General features: G+C 53.2%; 1 protein-coding gene across 1 annotated transcript; it reads left to right on the forward strand.

The window, feature by feature from the left end:
* Positions 1–201: 201 nt before the first annotated feature.
* GDF10 (growth differentiation factor 10) lies at positions 202–12,327 on the forward strand. The gene is made up of 3 exons (XM_063086639.1): positions 202–702; positions 8,534–9,462; positions 11,346–12,327. The coding sequence occupies exons 1-3, from the start codon at positions 390–392 to the stop codon at positions 11,535–11,537; spliced, it is 1,434 nt and encodes a 477-aa protein (XP_062942709.1). The 5' UTR covers positions 202–389; the 3' UTR covers positions 11,538–12,327.
* Positions 12,328–16,861: the final 4,534 nt, after the last annotated feature.

Here is a 16,861-nt window from a genome sequence, read left to right on the forward strand (position 1 = left end):
GCGGGGGAGCCGGGAGCGCGCTCGCCCACGCCCCCCGCACCGGCGGCCCGAGTGGTCCGGGGCGCGCAGCCAGCTCCGCCGAGGGCGCCGCCCCGCCCCGCCCCGCCCCGCCCCTCCAGCCCGCCGAGTCCGGCCCGCCGTGGGCTGCAAAGTGTCCCCGCGCGAGTCCACGGAGCAAGCGCGCCGGCTCGGGCTCGGCTCGGCTCCGCACGGCCGTGACCGCTGGCGGGGTCTCGGGCGGCGCGGACCCACCGTGCGCCGGCCGCCCGCCCCGCTCGGCTCCGCGTCCTCCCGCGCGGACCCCGGTCCCCAGCGCCCCGCGCACCCTCCCGCCGCGGGACGCCCACGCTCCCCTTCCTCCCTCCCGGGCTCCAGCCCTTCACCCCGCCATGGCTCGTGGCCCCGCTAGGACCAGCCCGGGATCCCAACTGCTGCCGCTGCTGTCGCTGCTTCTCCTGATGCTCCGGGACGTGCGCGGCAGCCACACGGCACCCCCCTGGTCCTCGCCGCGAGCGGCCACCGACGACCTGCGGGGGCGCAAGGACCCCCAGCGGTTCCCGGGGGATGCAGCAGCCGCGCAGGGCCCCGGCGGCGCCCAGGACATGGTCGCTGTCCACATGCTGCGGCTCTACGAGAAGTACAGTCGACTGGGCGCGCGGCCCGGAGGGGGCAACACGGTCCGCAGCTTCCGGGCCTGGCGGGGTGAGTAGAGGCTGCCCCGGGGACCCCCTTCTCCTCGTTCTCCCCCTTCTTCACTCGTCTGCCCTCCCCACCCCTGCTCCTCTGCTTTTCCTCTTCTATTCATTGACTCACTCATTCATTCTTTCACCACCAGTTCACTTAACGCTCTATGTCAGGCCCCCAAGCCTCCAGTGGCTCCAGTGGGGACAGCGCAGTGGCACAGCATGGCACAGAGTTCCTGCCTCTGGGGTGTTCCCACACTTGCAGGACACAGACCTCCCCCCTCCCACCACCCCACCCCCATACGCAAGGCTGTAAGCACAGGGTGGAGAAAATGGCATGGGAGGTATCCGTGTCAGCAGGGTCAGTCGTGTTGGCACTTGATGGATGAGTTGTCTTGGCACCATCAGGTGGACAGAAGGCAGCCCTGATAGAAGTACCAGGCACTAGGCCTCTAGCTGGGGCAGTTAGTGGTTTCGGTGGCAGCAGAAACAGAATGGACTGAGAAGGGTTTGGGGTGTATGGGACCGAGGACTTCTGGACACTGGCATAAAGTAATCAGACTACAGGAGCTTGAGGAAAGCTCCAGAAGCTTGAGTAGTGGGAGCACCCTGCCCCCTCTTGTCCCTGTCCCATATTTCCACTTTCCCCTCACCTTGTGTGAAGCTGGGCACTTCACAGGTCTGTCCTCCCTGCCCTGCTCGGAGAGTGCTTCTGGGCTACAACCCCAACAGCCCACCTCTGCAGGCCCTGGGCAGACAGAGGGGAGGTGCAGCCTGGTGGTGGGAAGACCCTGGTTGTCATGGTGACTACTCCTGGTGGCAGAATGCTGTTCCAGAAAATGTGAGTGAGGGTCCCCTGCAGCCCTGTGGAGGAGGAGACAATTAATAAGGAGAAAAACCTTCAATCTGCAAGCTTCCCTCCTGAAGTCGAAGGAACAAGCCCAGATTTAGGGCCAGGAAGCCTGGTGTCAGATCTGTCACTTGCTGCTCACTGGTTGTGTGAATCAAGGTAACATCCATGGCCTCAGAGCCAGACATGGAAAACTTGGCCTCCCATAACCATGGACTAGGGAACACCTGCCACAAAGAGACACTGTCCTCTCATTGTTTACTGAGCACACTCACCAGGTCAGTGTCCCCGGGCTCCAGGCCAATCAGATCTAAATCCATCCTCCCTGTTACTCTTTATTCACCTCCTGGAGTCTATTTCTGGAGCAACATTGTTAAATCAAGCCACTTAAGAATCTTTTGGCATGAACGTGACCTTGGGTGAATCGCTGAAGCCACATGGACTTGAGTGGACTTATCTATAAAATGGGTGGGGCATGACAGTGTCTCCCCCTGCGGGGTTGCAGGAAAGATGAAATGAGATAATACATGTAAGCTCCGAGCCCAGCACTGGCCAGGTTAGGTGGTGGTGGTGGTGGTGGTGTGGTGTACGCCATTCCCCTGGGGATACAAAGCATTGTGCTAGCACTCTGTGCTCCTGTGGGTTTAAACTTGACCCTGCTTACACCTATTAACTCAGTCCTCAAAGCTTTGTAAGTTGAGGAAGCGAGGCTGGCGAGGTCACTGCTGCAACAAGGGGTGAGCATTCCCATTTAGCCCACCCACTCACTGCAGCCCCGGCATGGAAGTGCACGCTTCTGTCTTTCCGTTTTCATGGTACGGGCGTAGTATAGGTACCAGTGGAGCACTGGACACTAACCCTGGAAAGAACCTGAAGTCAGGACCTCCCTACCATTTTGCAGATAAGGAAAATGAGGTGGGGGGGACTATTCACAATAGCAGTGGTTGGCACCTCCCATCTGCCAGGCCATTGCTGTTCTCACTGCCACCCCCCAACACACAGACACACACACACATAGCCATCTCCATCAGAACTAAGCCCAGGGCCTGGAAGGGGTAGGGTGAAACAGACAAATCGGGGAAATAAGAATTCTGGTACATTCTGGAACTGTGTGACAGATCCCTCCTCTTGGAACCCTGAGGCAAACTTGAGTGTGAATCCCAGCTTCACTAGCTACTGGCTGTGTGCTGTGATATGTATTACTTAACCTCCCTGAACATGAGTTTCCATGGATGTACAGAGAGAAGGTGAGAATTAAGTGGGATGAGATGGATCTTGTGCCTGCCATAGAGTGGCGGCCCAGGCAGGTTGGTTTCTCATCCCTTCCCTTGATTCATTTCAGTGGTTTCACACCCAGCCCCTTGCCAGCCCTCAGAAGTGCCTGCTTCCTCACCCAGTGACCATCTGTGAGGACCTGTGAACATGGGCAGGGACCCCTGTCTTATGGGTGACACCACATGTGGGAGGCTTCAGCTCTGGTACTGGCACATACCAGCACCAGCCTGCTCCACGATGGTGGGTCTCTGCTGCCTTGGTGGGTAGCACCTCTCCCTAAACAGTGACACATCCAGTGCCTCAACCTTTGTACTGTACCCGTGTCCTCTCCTGCCCCCAAGCAGTGTAGCTCAGCTTCTGAGTGCCGGCTGGGAGCTAGATTGGCGGAGTCCAGATCACAGAATTGGGACTAAACTTGTCTATGACTCAGAATTTTTGACTTATAAAATGGGGCTAATAATGTGCCCTTCCACATAGGATTTTTTTTTAAGAAATGAACTGAGATAAAAAGTGCTTAAAACCACTCCTGGCACATGTAAAGTGTCAACAATTAATTATCTCTTACTGTTATTACACCAGCCACCCCTCCAGTCCCCTGCAATTCCACTGCTCCCTGAAGTGCGTGTTTCCTATTGTCTGTATCAGTGGAGAGAAAGCCTCTGAGCCTGACCCTAGTGGTTGAGTTTAAACCGCCCTCTCCTCACGCTCCCACCAAATGACCTGCATTTAAATCAAAGCTTCGTCACCTACCGTTGTGACACTGAGCTTGTTTTCTCCATCTCTAAAATGAGAGTAATACTACATACCATGTGACAAAAATGCCAAAAGTCAAGTTCATTTCAGTTCCCCAAGTATTTCCTAAGCAGCTCATTTGGTGGCAGGTGCTGTTATCTTGGAGGACAAAAAGATGCATAGAAAAGCTTGGGAGCTGGCAGGGCAGGTGGAAGAAAGCAGAATAGTGGTGGGACAGCTAGTGTGATGGAGATATGAAGGGCTAGGGGTGTTCTGAGGGAGCCCCAAGGACAGCACTGGCCCAGCAGGGGCAGGGCTGGGGGAGGAGCCAGTGCAGAGCAGGTAAGGTCACAGCAGAATTTGGCAGGTGGGGTTTAGCCAAACGCAGACGTGAAGCAGTCTTCCGTGTGCTGGGAACTGCGAGGAGTTTGGCTTTAGTGAGGAAATAATGTGAGGGGAGAGGCAGGAGATGGAGGTGGAAGGCAGGTCTGAGAGCCCTGAGTGTGATGAATTTGCCTGCAGGCAATGGGCAGTACACAGTGAGCAGGTGTATGATGGGGGCAGGGAGTGGGGGGAGGGAGTGAAAAGAAAGAGGAGAGATGGAGAGAGGGAGAGAGAGAGATTGATTGAGATTATAAAAGAAATGCATGCTTATCTGGAAATCATAGAAAATCACAGTAAACAGCATAAGTCATCCCTAATCGCACACCCAGCTGTAACCAGAGTTCATATAATATTTTAGTGAAATCTTTCCAATCCTACATATGTAGATAGATAGATACATGGATAGATTTTACACTACTGGTATCATATTTTCAACATGCAGGTAAAATCTGCAGGTAAAACATGCAGGTAGTCTCATTTAAAATTACTTTTTTTCGTTACTGGACATCCTGAACTGTTTTCCAAGCCCATTGGCCATTCGCAATTTTTCCTGTGGAAATTGCTTCCTCCTATCAGAGTTCTTGACTTTTTCTTGCTGATCTGTAGAGGTTCTTTACATAGTAAGGACGTTAGCCCATCGTCTCTAATGGATGATTTGCTTCTGAAGCTTGAGTGTGGCGTGGGGTGGCAGAGGTTGGGATCACTGTTGTAGACAAGGTAGGGTCTTGTACGAAGGCCGTGATGGGAAGGCTGCAGTGTTTTGGGTGGTCGTGTAGAAACAGGAGGCAAAGCCAAAGGGGACTGGGGACTGGTGAGAAGAGGGAGGGGAAGGGGAATCAGGGAGAGTTCTGAGGCTCCTGCTGGAGGGGTGGCTGGGCAATGAGGCCTCCCACAGGGCAGGAGGTCGGGGAGCAAGGACATGTGCCCTGATGGTAGCAACAGCTCCTGAGGCCACCTGGCCAGCATGTTCTGAGCCTGTGCTGGGTGCCACGCACTGTGCTGTGAGTGAGCTCTGCAGAGCTGATCTCACAGCAACTTTAGGAGGTACATACAAATACTCTGCCCAGTTTACAGATGAGGAAACAGAATCACAGAGAGGTCCCATGACTTGCCTAAGGCCCCACAGCTAGTAAGTGATGCAAGCAGGAGTAAGCCTGCCCTGGGAGCCCACATTAGTTCCTTCTCTGCCCTGCAGTGCCACTGGTTGGCACACCTTTCTTCCACCAGCTTGGCTTGGTGCCTGCATCTTCAACCCAGTGTTCTCACTCTGGTTGCCCTGATGGCTGTTTCAGGGACAATGGATGAAGGGACAAATCCCCAGGTCGCTTAGATTCTGTGTGTATAAGGCAGAGCCATCTGGGAGCTGCTCTTGGCCTAAGGCTTGGCCAGCTGGGAGCCTGGAGGGACCCTTGGGATGGGAAGCCCCTTCCCCCACAGTCCTATCCCCACTGCCCTCAAGAAGGAGGCTGAGTGCCCAGCAAAGTGGACTGGGTCAGGGCTCTGAGAATTCTCGAGATCCATAGAGAGATCAGCTTATCTAAAAAAGGTCAGTCCTTTCCTCTTGCAGAGTCAGAATCCAAAAACATTCAAATAATGACTTGTGTTTACAAAATAGGGGCAGTTCACAGCACATGACCTTTGTCCCTTTGCTCTTGGGCACATTACAATCATAGCCAGAGCTCATGGGGGAGCAAAGGGCAGGGCTTGGGGTCAGACAGACCTGGGTTCACGCTCTGGCTTGGCCCCTTACCATCTGTGTGACTTTAGGCAAGTTATATACCCTCTCTGAAGTGTCAGCTCTTGGTCCATGGAATGAATGACCCATCCCTGCTTCTTTACTGTGAAAATGATGAATCAGGCCTGCAGAACACTCTGAACAGGGCCAAGCACATAGGCCTGGAGCACAGAACTCCATAACCAGTAAACAATATTATTCCTATTTAAGATGAGAAACACACCAAAGATCCAGCTGCCCAGTGTCTCCAGTTGGCTTTGCAACATCAGCTGTATCTTTCCAAAGAATGAGGCTTTCTGGACTTCCTAAGGTGTGGTTACTGTGCTTCAAGGCACCCGCCTGTGTTAACTGAAGCGGACAGACCTCACTTTTCCCCTGTCCCTTCCCACTCACCTACAAGCTTTGATGTAAGGTGATGGGATGCTGCAAATGGGCCCCATCATTACCAGTCTTTCTCCCTACTGGGCTAAGCTCTTCCACGGCACCACTGACCACCTTTACTATGACTCCTTCAGCCCAACACTTAGCCCAAAGTAGGAGTTTAGCAAATGTTTATTGGGAAAAAGGAGGGATAGAAGGAAGAGAGAAAGAGAGAAAGGAGGGAGGAAGAGTCTTTTCTCACTATGAGATGTGAGCCACAGGGCACCAGCACAGTTCATAGGAAATAGGGACTTCTCTTTGGGGCTTCTCCTTTGTGGCCTGGGTTCCTCTAAGCTGGGAGACGTCAGATAGGTGTCCCTTCTCTCGGCCACAGCCCAGAGCCCCCTGCATTGCATGCATGCAGGCATGTCCAGAGAGAGGCTAGCCTGTGGCCCCTCACTCACTGGGGTGGGGGTGACCATCACGGCAGTTTTCAGCAGGGAGGATCTTCACAGAGCAGGCAGCCCAGTGACGGGTAAGTTCCCTCTGGCCACAGGCTTTCAAGCCAAATGGAGGTAGGTCTCTTACCCTCTGGCATGACCTGAAAGGTTCCTCACCACTCTGAGTCTATTAGCAGAACCATCTATGAGTTAAGATTTGAACTAGGTAAAAGAAAAACACATCTGCCTCGTTAGTTGGGTCACAACTATGATATTTAGATCTGTGAGTGGAAGACCCCTAGTTGTTATAGGATGAGCTTGTTCTGCCAGCCTTGGTTCTTTCCATAGAAGTGGCAGGGAAGCACATTTGGGGGCACCTCCTTTGTGCCTGGCACATTACACATGCTATTTATTGAAGCCTCCAAACAATCATGTGAAAGAGAGATCTGGTTGTCCCCATGGGGCAACATGAGGAAAACAAGGCTCAGAGCACAGTGTGGTCCCAGTGGGGCCTGCGAGCTTGGTTCCTATGGAGTTTTCTAGCATGGTTGGGGTGGTGGTGGCACTGCATTGTTGGTGAACTTTCACCCCACTCGTGGGTCAACCCCATTCCTCTCTAGGCTTTACCCAGCATACAGACACTGGGAGGTCATCAGCAGGAAGTAAAGCAGTGCGGGTGAGAAGCCAACCCCAGCTGCTCTGGTCTCCTGCTAGTCTGCAGCATCATAGGGAGGCAGGCACCAGGAAAGACCTCCTCTTCCCCTCCTAATCATAGAGGGGACTTGGCCATTTTGAGAGCCCATGTTGCTGGCCAAGGCCGGGGCAGCTTCCTGAGGCTGCGGATGAGGATGGGCTGCCCTCAGGCCCTGGGGAACACCTGGCGGAACCAGGCAAGAAGGAAGGGGTGGTTGCAACCCTGGAAAGCAGGGGCTGGAGCATTCTCTAGTTGCGCTGCAGATGTGATGGTTGAGAGGTTCTCGTCCTTACCATGGTTCAGGTCTCTAGAGAGCAACCTGGACCTTGGAGATTTTGTCAGGTGATCTTGTGCAAACACGATACAGTTGGTCCTCTGTATCCGTGGGTTCCACATCCATGGATTCAACCAACCATAGATCAAAAATGCTGTATTGTGGGGGGGAGGAGGATGGTTGCATCTGTACTGAACACGTACAGACTCTTTTCCTTGTCATTATTCCCTAAACAATACGGTAAAACAACTATTTACGTAGCATGTACATTGTACTAGGTATTATAAGTAACCTAGAGATGATTTAAAGTGAACAGGAGCATGTGCATAGGTTATATGCAAATACTACATCATTTTATATCAGTGACTTGAATATCCCAGGATTTTGGTATTCCTGGAGGTCCTGGAACCAATCCCCCACAGATACCAAAGGATGACTGTACTGCTTTTTCCTTGTAAAACAATCTTAAAAGTTCTCTGGCAGAACAAATAGCTAATGGTCAAATAGCTTCGCTCTTAACCCCCGTTTCCCTTAGAAAGCACTCAGAATGCAGTGAAAAGAAGGAAGTTGTGCTTATTTCACCTCACTGGAAGAATCACCACATTTAATGTAAACTGCACTTAATGATTGCAGTTAGAAACTGACTGCATAAAACAGAAGGCTATGCAAATACTGGAGGGGCTGCCTTGAGACAGGGCTTGGACCCAACCCAAACCATCTCGAGCACTTAGTGGAGGTGTCAGTGATATTTGTTCATTTGTTCATTGAGTAGAATGCCAGGCAGGGAAATGGGAGCTCTAGGATCCAGCAGGCCTGAGGCCAACCCTGCCTGACTACCTTTCAGTTTCTATTTCTTTTTTTTTTTTTTTTTTCAATGGGATATTAACAATCTGCAACCTCTCTGACCTCAATTCCTCACCCTTTCACTGAGGATCGTAAAGGGCGCCCTCATCAGTTTGATGTGAGAATTGCACGAGGAAAGCAAAGCGTGGGCCTGGCCTGGAAGTGCTGGGTCAGGGGGGCGTTGGTCTGGGTGGGAGACCCCGTGAGCACCGGGCCTCTCCAGGAGAGAACCTAACAGGCTGTGGTGTGTCCTTCCCTCGCAGAAGTGATCGACCAGAAGGCCGTGTACTTCTTCAACCTGACTTCCATGCAGGATTCAGAAATGATTCTCACAGCCACGTTTCACTTCTACTCAGAGCCACCACGGTGGCCCCGGGCGCGCGAGATGCTGTGCAAGCCGCGGGCCAAGAACGTGTCGTGCCGCCTGCTGTCCCCAGGCCCGCCGGCGCGCCAGCACCTGCTCTTCCGCAGCCTCTCGCAGAACACGGCCACGCAGGGGCTGCTCCGCGGGGCCATGGCCCTGGTGCCCCCTCCGCGTGGCCTGTGGCAGGCCAAGGACATCTCCCCCATCGTCAAGGCGGCCCGCCGGGATGGCGAGCTGCTCCTCTCTGCTCAGCTGGATTCTGGGGAGAGGGACCCCGGGGTGCACAGCCCCAGCCGCCCCTCCCCCTACATCCTCGTCTACGCCAACGACCTGGCCATTTCAGAGCCCAACAGCGTGGCGGTGACGCTGCAGAGATACGACCCTTTCCCAGCCGGAGACCCCGAGCCCCACGCAGCCCCCAACGGCTCAGCGGACCCCCGCGTGCGCCGGGCCGCGCAGGCCACCGGGCCCCTCCAGGACAACGAACTGCCGGGGCTGCACGAGCGGCCGGCGCACGTCCCCCACGCCCCGCACTACCACAGGCACGAGCTGTGGCCCGGCCCCTTCCGGGCGCTGAAGCCCCGGCCGGGGCGCAAGGACCGCAGGAAGAAGGGCCAGGACACGTTCTTGGCCTCCTCGCAGGTGCTAGACTTTGACGAGAAGACAATGCAGAAAGCCCGACGCAAGCAGTGGGACGAGCCGCGGGTGTGTTCCCGGAGGTATCTGAAGGTGGACTTTGCAGACATCGGGTGGAACGAATGGATCGTCTCGCCCAAATCCTTTGACGCCTACTACTGCGCGGGCACGTGCGAGTTCCCCATGCCCAAGGTGGAGTGTGTTTGAGGCGCACCCCTGTGTTCTGCCTCTTGTCAGATTTTACACTCTCATCTCTACCCCTATTAGCGAGTCCCTCTGCTCCTGTCACCTCGGTTTCCTCATCTGCAAAAGGGAGATACTAACACCTCCCATCCATTCCAGGGAGAGAATGAGTAGACAGAGGTCGAGCCTGTTGGGTGGATACGGCCCACAGATGTATTTGGTTTGGCCATGCTTTTGAAAGTGTTGATTTGGTTGAACTGGAATTTTTAATCAGGACATTTCTTCTTTTGAGAAGCAGGACAGTCCCTCTCTTTAGAAGTGCATTCCCACATAGCACCTACCTACAGAGGTTGAGTAGGTGCTGCCACCTGTAGACAGGGCAGGTCCTAGAAGCTCCCTGATGGCCATGGCTCTGATTTCTGTTCCTAGCTTGGACCCAAGGCCACTGGCATCTGTGACCAGCCTGGCTCTAGCCTCAGTGGCTCTACTGGTGTGGCTCCCTCTTCCCCCCAGCTCAGGGCAGGGACCCACAGGGCAGCTGGCTCTCACTGTGCACAGCAGTCTGCGAGACACGCAACACCGAGCTGTTGTATCCATTGCACTGGCCCTGGGTTTCCAGATTCTCATCTCCAGGCTGGGCTGTGGCTGTGTCCATCCATCTCCTGCAGCCTGCACTGCAACACCCAGCAGTTTCCTCCCTTCCTAGCTTAGTTACTCTACTGAGTCCAGGTCACGCCTTCCCCTGCGAGAAAGGAAATCAGGGCATAAATCCAATCTGAACGTAAATAAGTCAGCCAGCTGGGAAAGTCCAGACCAAGACGCAGGGCAGCATTAACCTGTTTGGGAATTCAGGGGCTTCTCCTCAAAGCTGTGAATGTGCAAGAGAGAGGAAAAGAGGTACCTGACAGACAGCCAGGGTCTGCTGGGGGGCCCAGCACAGGCAGGGGGAGACACATGACCACAACTCTGCAGGCCCGCAGATGGCTGGCCCTGCACTTACCTTATCATCCTGGCTCACTGCCTCCCCGCTCCTGGGACACCAGCCAGAACTCCCATGCATGCAGGTGTCCCTGCCCTGCTCCCCTCCCGCCTCCCCACAAAAGAGGGAGTCCTCCTCATCTGCACTATGATATATAAAACTCTCTCTTTGGCCAGCCATGAGCTGGAGCAGATTACCTGGTTGTGTTCATCTTGTCAGAGGTAGGCACAGTTTCCAAGCCAGGCCACTTCCTAACTGAGGGGTCTTGATCAAGTTACTCAGTCATTTGAAGCTTCAGCGTCTTCACCAGTAACATGAAGGTAATACCCACCCCATAAAGTTGATAAGAGGATGAAATGGGGTGATGCAGGTAAAGCAGCCCGACTCTCCAAGTCAGACACACCTGGGAAATGTCAGTTTCCAGCCCAGTCACTCTGGGGTTCACGCACCCTTCCTTTCAGCAGTGAGCATGGCCACTCAGGAAGCATGTCTGTATTCCTCAGACTGAGATCTGGGCAGCCCATGGGCCCAGGTGACACTGGCTGGGCGTCTTGCTCTGGGCTTCTCATGGGCTTTCCCTCTGGACAGCTTCTGCCCAGTTCCAGGTGGTCCTTGGGGATGTATGAGACGCACACGCCCCCAAGTGGCCAGTGCCATGTAGGGGATGTGACATCCCTCAGGGAGGCCTGGGGGCTCTTGCAGACCTCAGCCTGGGACTCTCAGTGTGTAGCTGATTTCAGAGAAAATATGTACCCAGCCCTGGGATCTCACCTTTTCTTTTAGGTTGACGCCTTTTCCATGGTCTCAGTCAAGGAATAGCAGAGTGGCAAAGTCTGGGGCCCCATGTGGATGGCAGGGGTGGGCAGGTGAGGGCAGAGAGCTGAGGTGACCCTGCTCCCTTCCCATCTTGCAGGTCGTTCGCCCGTCCAACCATGCCACCATCCAGAGCATCGTCAGGGCTGTGGGCATCGTGCCTGGCATCCCAGAACCCTGCTGCGTTCCTGACAAGATGAATTCCCTTGGGGTCCTTTTCCTGGATGAGAACCGGAATGTGGTTCTGAAGGTGTACCCCAACATGTCTGTGGAAACCTGTGCCTGCCGGTAAGACCACTCCAGACTGGAAGGAAGCTCCTGCCCCGCCACCCACGCCCAGCGGAGCGACATTCTCAGAGCCTTCTGAGGCCAGGATTCAACTAGGGGTGCAGCTGCAGATGCAGGGCAGAGCTTACAGGCAACCTCACTGGGACCCAGAAAGTCTGCCCACCGGGGCATCACTCTGGGGCCTTTCATTGCTAATGACTTGGCCCCTAAGTGCCAGACTGAGTCCCCTGAGGGGCTCTGGGAGTTAGCCCTGTCCTGTACCATGCATACCCACTGTTCTGAAGGCCTGAAAACGGAATGTGTCCATACTGCTGGCTTTAGCTGATCATCATCTCATAACCTAGGAAAAAGACTACGCAAATCTCGGGGCGCTCATTCCCTTCATGTGGAAAGACCTCCATCTAAACGCTCAGTTTAAAACACTTTGGGCCACATAGTGATACTGGAAAACCAGGACCTAAATAATGGTATAAATGGATGTTTTCTTTCAAACTCCGCTGCAAAAGCTTTGATACATAAAGTATGCACATATAACCAATGTTTGTTTCTTTTCCTTAATATATATTTTATTTTAAAACAAACAGGAGGGAGTTGACACCACTCCCCATGGAGATAACCGTGCTGATTAAGTGTGGGTGGTTTAGACATGCATATTGTCATAACACATACAGTGATATGTTGGAATACTAAAAAATAACCCAGATTTTATATTTTTGTAAATTATACTTCTATACTGTAGATTGTGTATGTTATGTGTTTTTACAGAACGCTAATAAATTAAGGGTACAGTGGTATCTTGAAAAACTGAATGTCACCATTCCAAAACATTGATCAACTCCCATCCATAAGCATAACATCTTGGGGGCTGCTGGGGACACAGCCTCCTTTACGATCACCAATGCCCCCCCGGCCAAGCCCTCTCCATACTCGTGTGTATCTGTCCTAAGCTCCAGAAAACCAGCTGCTCTTATGCCTTTCCGGGTCCTGCCTCACTTTCTGTGTCCTGTAAATCCCCATCCTGGACTGGCCTCAAGAAGGGGCATGGCCCAGGCAGGCACAGTGGCCCCCTGGAGTTTCTTCATATCCCTACCCTCAGGGGGGTGTCCAAGGCATTTAAAGGAACGTCTGTGGTTGTCTGGTCAAAGATCTTTTACTTGGGGTAGTTCAAGCTGGAGAGATTTCACATAAGCAGCCAGGGGCCTCTTCAGGGAGGCCTCTTCAGTCCCCTCTTCCAGGGACTCATGCAGGACCAGAAAGGCCACCTGGTCTCCCATGTCTGCTTCTCTTTCTGTATATTTGTAGAAAATAGCTGCCCCAGATGGCTCCTTTATTCCCCGCATTTACATTACCTTATGGTTGCCGTGTCTGAAGCTGATTGATTGGGATTTCTGAAAGAGAATCTGGGTCCAATCTGAGGCAGATGTATAACAGTCCTATCAGCTGCAACCTGAGAGAATGATGTGGCCCCAAGTCCTTAAGAGGAGACAGAAGCAGCAGCCCAAGGCATCTGTCTCCGGCTGTGCTAATGAGACCAGGGGTCCTGAGCAAGCGATGCACCAGGAGGTGCTCCCAGGAGATGCAGGTAAGGACGGGGTCAAGCCGGGAGGAGGGGGAGAAGTCCAGCATCCCAGCCTTGTCCCCATCTCGGAGCTTAAGTCACGCCTCAGAGTTTGTCCTGCTTTGAAGCGAGGCAGCTGGGCCTGTGGGCCTCTTGGCTTTGGGCTGCCCACGGGTGGGGGATGTAGACCACCAGTTCTCTGGCCCTCCGCCTGGGCACCCCTGAAGGAGGCTGCAGTGGCAGCCACTGTGGGCAAAGCCACAGGAACTGGAGAAAGAGCACCTGGAACCCATAGGTGAGGGGGACCCCAGGGCACCTGGAGGCGAGCCCAGCAGCACCTGCTCGGCCTGTCCTCTGAGGAGCTCCAGACGGTCCTGGGCTGCTGCGTGAGCAGCTGTCCTGGGAAGTGCTGTCTGCCGGGCAGGTGGCCCTGCCTATTGACAAAGGTCAGGTGAAGGTGAGGGATGGTCCTCAAGACACATTCTGTCTCATTCCCTCGCTCTGGCAGGAATTGTGTGTGGGACTACGTGGTTCCTTTCACGCTGCTGTAGACCGCTGGGATGTCTCAAACTGGCCTGCAGACCCAGTGCGTGGTTTGCCACGTCTACTTCTTTTGGGAACACGACTGGATATAAATAAATAGCAAACTATATAAAAATATTGGGGCTTGATGAGACTCCAAATATCTTTCTTCCAAATATTAGATCTCTCATTTTTCTTCCCCCAACTCATTTTTTCTCATCAAAATGATCCTTTTCCATTTTTTATAAAGATGGGTGTCCTATAATAGTTTTATTTGTTCTGGCATTTGCAGTTTCTGGGGGACCTTTAGACCCCCCCCCCCCTCCAAATGCCTGGAACTCATCCAAATCTTCATTTCTGGATTACTGGGGTGGGGGAGGGCAGGTGGGCAGACTGTCCCTGGGGTCTAGCCAGGGGCAGGGGCTCCGTGTCTGTGCCAGGCACACTATGATGACTTTGGGATGTGGAATGGGCGTGTGGATGACACACGTCTCCACTGTGTGGTGGAAGGAGCTCGCGTCATCAGTGACCCCTCCAATTTATAGATCACCATGCAGTTCACATACAGCATCTCCTTTAGCCTCACAGCAGCCCTGCAACTTACCACCCAATTGATGCCACAGAAAAACAGGCTCAGGAAGGATAAGCAATGTGTCCACCAATGTCTCACCAATACCACAGGCAACGTCAGGTTTGATGCCCAAGACCTATATGGCTGGCACTGTCCCTGAACTTCCTGGCGAGTGACCCCTCAACTACCAGCCTGTTAGGGTTGTCCCAGTGGCACTGAGTGCCTTCACAGTAAAGCCAGGTTTAAAAAGAAATGTATTATGAAATAACTCTTTAGCCCTTAAAGCCAAAATATCAACATTACATTGTCATGAGAGCCAGAAGTTTCCAGCACGCAGTCTAGATGTGCATGGTTCCTGAGGTCACTCAACTCCGTCTGTGCCCGTCTGGAGGAGCAGTAACGTGGCCTCCTGCTGCACCCTACCCCTGCACTGACGCATCCTCTGGAAGGGTAGGGCCTCATATATCAGTTCATGCGACAAATATAAACACTACCACTGAGAGCTAGGGAGTTTAAGGCTAGAGAAACCTTTGGAAACCTCCTGATATAACCTTTTTACTCAAGAAGTAGGGATACTGAGCCCTGGTAATACCAGGGTGTCTTGTCTGAGGTGTACCAATAGGTGCCTCTCCTGTCTCTAAGTTGCTCATAAAATGTCATCAGAGCTGTAGCCTATAACTAAGTCTTCTTCTGTGGCCAGGGTGGAGACAGAGCTGTGATGGGGGAACTTACAGATGTCTGGGGAGAGGGTGTGAGGAGAGGGCTCCAGAGGACGAGGAATGGAGTTGACTCCACAGAGAGTCTGACGTTGGGGCCAGCCAGGAAGGAAGAGCTGGACTTGGCTAGTGCGCTAAGGACCTCGCTGGTACCAGATTGTGCAAACAGCATTCAATGGCAGCATACGCCAAGGGGGCTGGAGGTGGTTTCGGTGGGGAGACCAGGACAGCAGACCAGCTTGCCAGCTCCAGCTGTGAGGTGTGCACTAAAGCACTGGAGTTAGAGTTCAAGACTATGTCCCTTTACCAAAACCTGGAAACAAATCCGTTCACAAATAGCCTGATGCTTATGAGATTTCCATTCCCCCTCCCCTCTGCTCCCTGACTGAGCCATGTTCATTTAAGCTTTGCTCCCCTTGCCCTTCCTCTAGCTGTTCTCACTCAAGTCTAATCCAGTCCTAAGCCTTCCTCTTCAGATCTCTCCCAGGAATCTTGTTTGTGGGGATCGGGAGTGGATAGGTGGGCAGGAGAATGCACATGCTTATTTATACAATTATTTAGCACCTACATTGTGCCAAATGTCTCGCTAGGCAATATATTCATACTTTATCTCTTAGGAGGCTCATGCAACTTCTCTCTTTCGTCCAAACCATGGTGTGAACTTGAATGTGCATTAGAATCACCTGGAGGCCTTGACACAGGTGCGGGGCCCCAGTCCCAGTGTTGTTTCTGATTCGGGCTGAGACATGTACTTCTAACTAGTTTCCAGGTGCTGTTGCTGTTGATCACCTCAGAACAGGTGTCCTCATAGCGATGTCTCCTGGGACAGAAGGGGTTCCTGATCCCCTGGAGGCATCCATGTCACAGATACTCAGGCCATCCTTTCTCACCTCCATGAGTGAAGGCTGCAGTCAATGTCACTGCTTCGGAGGGATGAACTTCAAGGATCCTTGAAATAAGTGGATGAGTCAAATCTGCCTCTTGTTCATTAAATTGTGCTTCTTCCGTGGCAGTGGCATGTGGTGACTTGATTTCTATAATTACAAGTCCTGGGAGGGAAGATGCTATGGAGGATTTGCTCAAAAATCACAGCACAGTAATGCCAAACTGTCTGGGCCTCAAGAACAGACAGGACAAGGCTGAGCTGGCAGCCACCAGGGTAGAGCCCAGTCTGACTAGCACCCCCCACACACAGAGCACTTCGGGGTGCTCAAGGAAGTATGCAGAGAGGCCTGCCCTGGGGGAGCCCTGCTGTGAGGGCAGGGCAGATTCACTGCGCATGTCAAGTTGCAGGAAGGATGCGACAGCTCAAGTCATCAGTGGACGAGCAGTCCTAGGGCTCTTTGAGTGGTTTTCAGGTGAATCCAACAAGGTGCCGTGGCTCAGAACACAAAGGCTGAGGGTGGAAGGGAGTCGTGGGCAGGCACTGGAGGATGGACAGGACTGGTCCAGGTGGAGGGCAGTGGGGAGGAGCGTGAGGCATTCCCAATGGAGAGAAGAGCCAATGCAGGGCTCTGCAGAAGGGCAGGCAGAGCTGCCCCCAGGGGTGGGGAAAGCGAAACAGTGACTGAAAGATCAGGCATTTTTCTGACAGTAGCAATAATAATGATTACTTGTTAAGCACTTACCATGTGTCAGGCTCTGTGCTTAGTGTGACGTGTTCCTAAGAGCACCCAGGCATCTGTGGAGTCCTCCGGCCCTCTCTCAGGATGCACAGCACAGAAAGGAAAATGATTCCTGAGCAGGGCTCTGCTCCAGCACTAGTGCAGGGAGAATCTGCCATTGCTTGGAGGCTGAAGTCCAGACCCTGTGGTGTGGCTCCTCAAAATGTGGGGGAAAATATAGTCTAGCCCAACTAGCAATGCAAATTCATTTTGTGGTGTTGTTCATCAACCCACCAAAGGTTAGTGAGAACTACTGGTGGTAAGACAGGTACTCTTAGGCTCTGCTAATGGGACTGA

Source organism: Cynocephalus volans, chromosome 2 (assembly GCF_027409185.1).
Source record: "Cynocephalus volans isolate mCynVol1 chromosome 2, mCynVol1.pri, whole genome shotgun sequence".
Taxonomy (NCBI): domain Eukaryota; kingdom Metazoa; phylum Chordata; class Mammalia; order Dermoptera; family Cynocephalidae; genus Cynocephalus; species Cynocephalus volans.

What these genes read in the sequence shown, in the direction of transcription:
- GDF10 (XM_063086639.1), top strand. Translation starts at nt 390, where the DNA reads ATGGCTCGTGGCCCCGCTAGGACCAGCCCGGGATCCCAACTGCTGCCG. An exon ending in CAGCTTCCGGGCCTGGCGGG is followed by an intron (nt 703 to 8,533) that starts GTGAGTAGAGGC and finishes CTTCCCTCGCAG; the next exon opens with AAGTGATCGACCAGAAGGCC. An exon ending in GCGAGTTCCCCATGCCCAAG is followed by an intron (nt 9,463 to 11,345) that starts GTGGAGTGTGTT and finishes CCCATCTTGCAG; the next exon opens with GTCGTTCGCCCGTCCAACCA.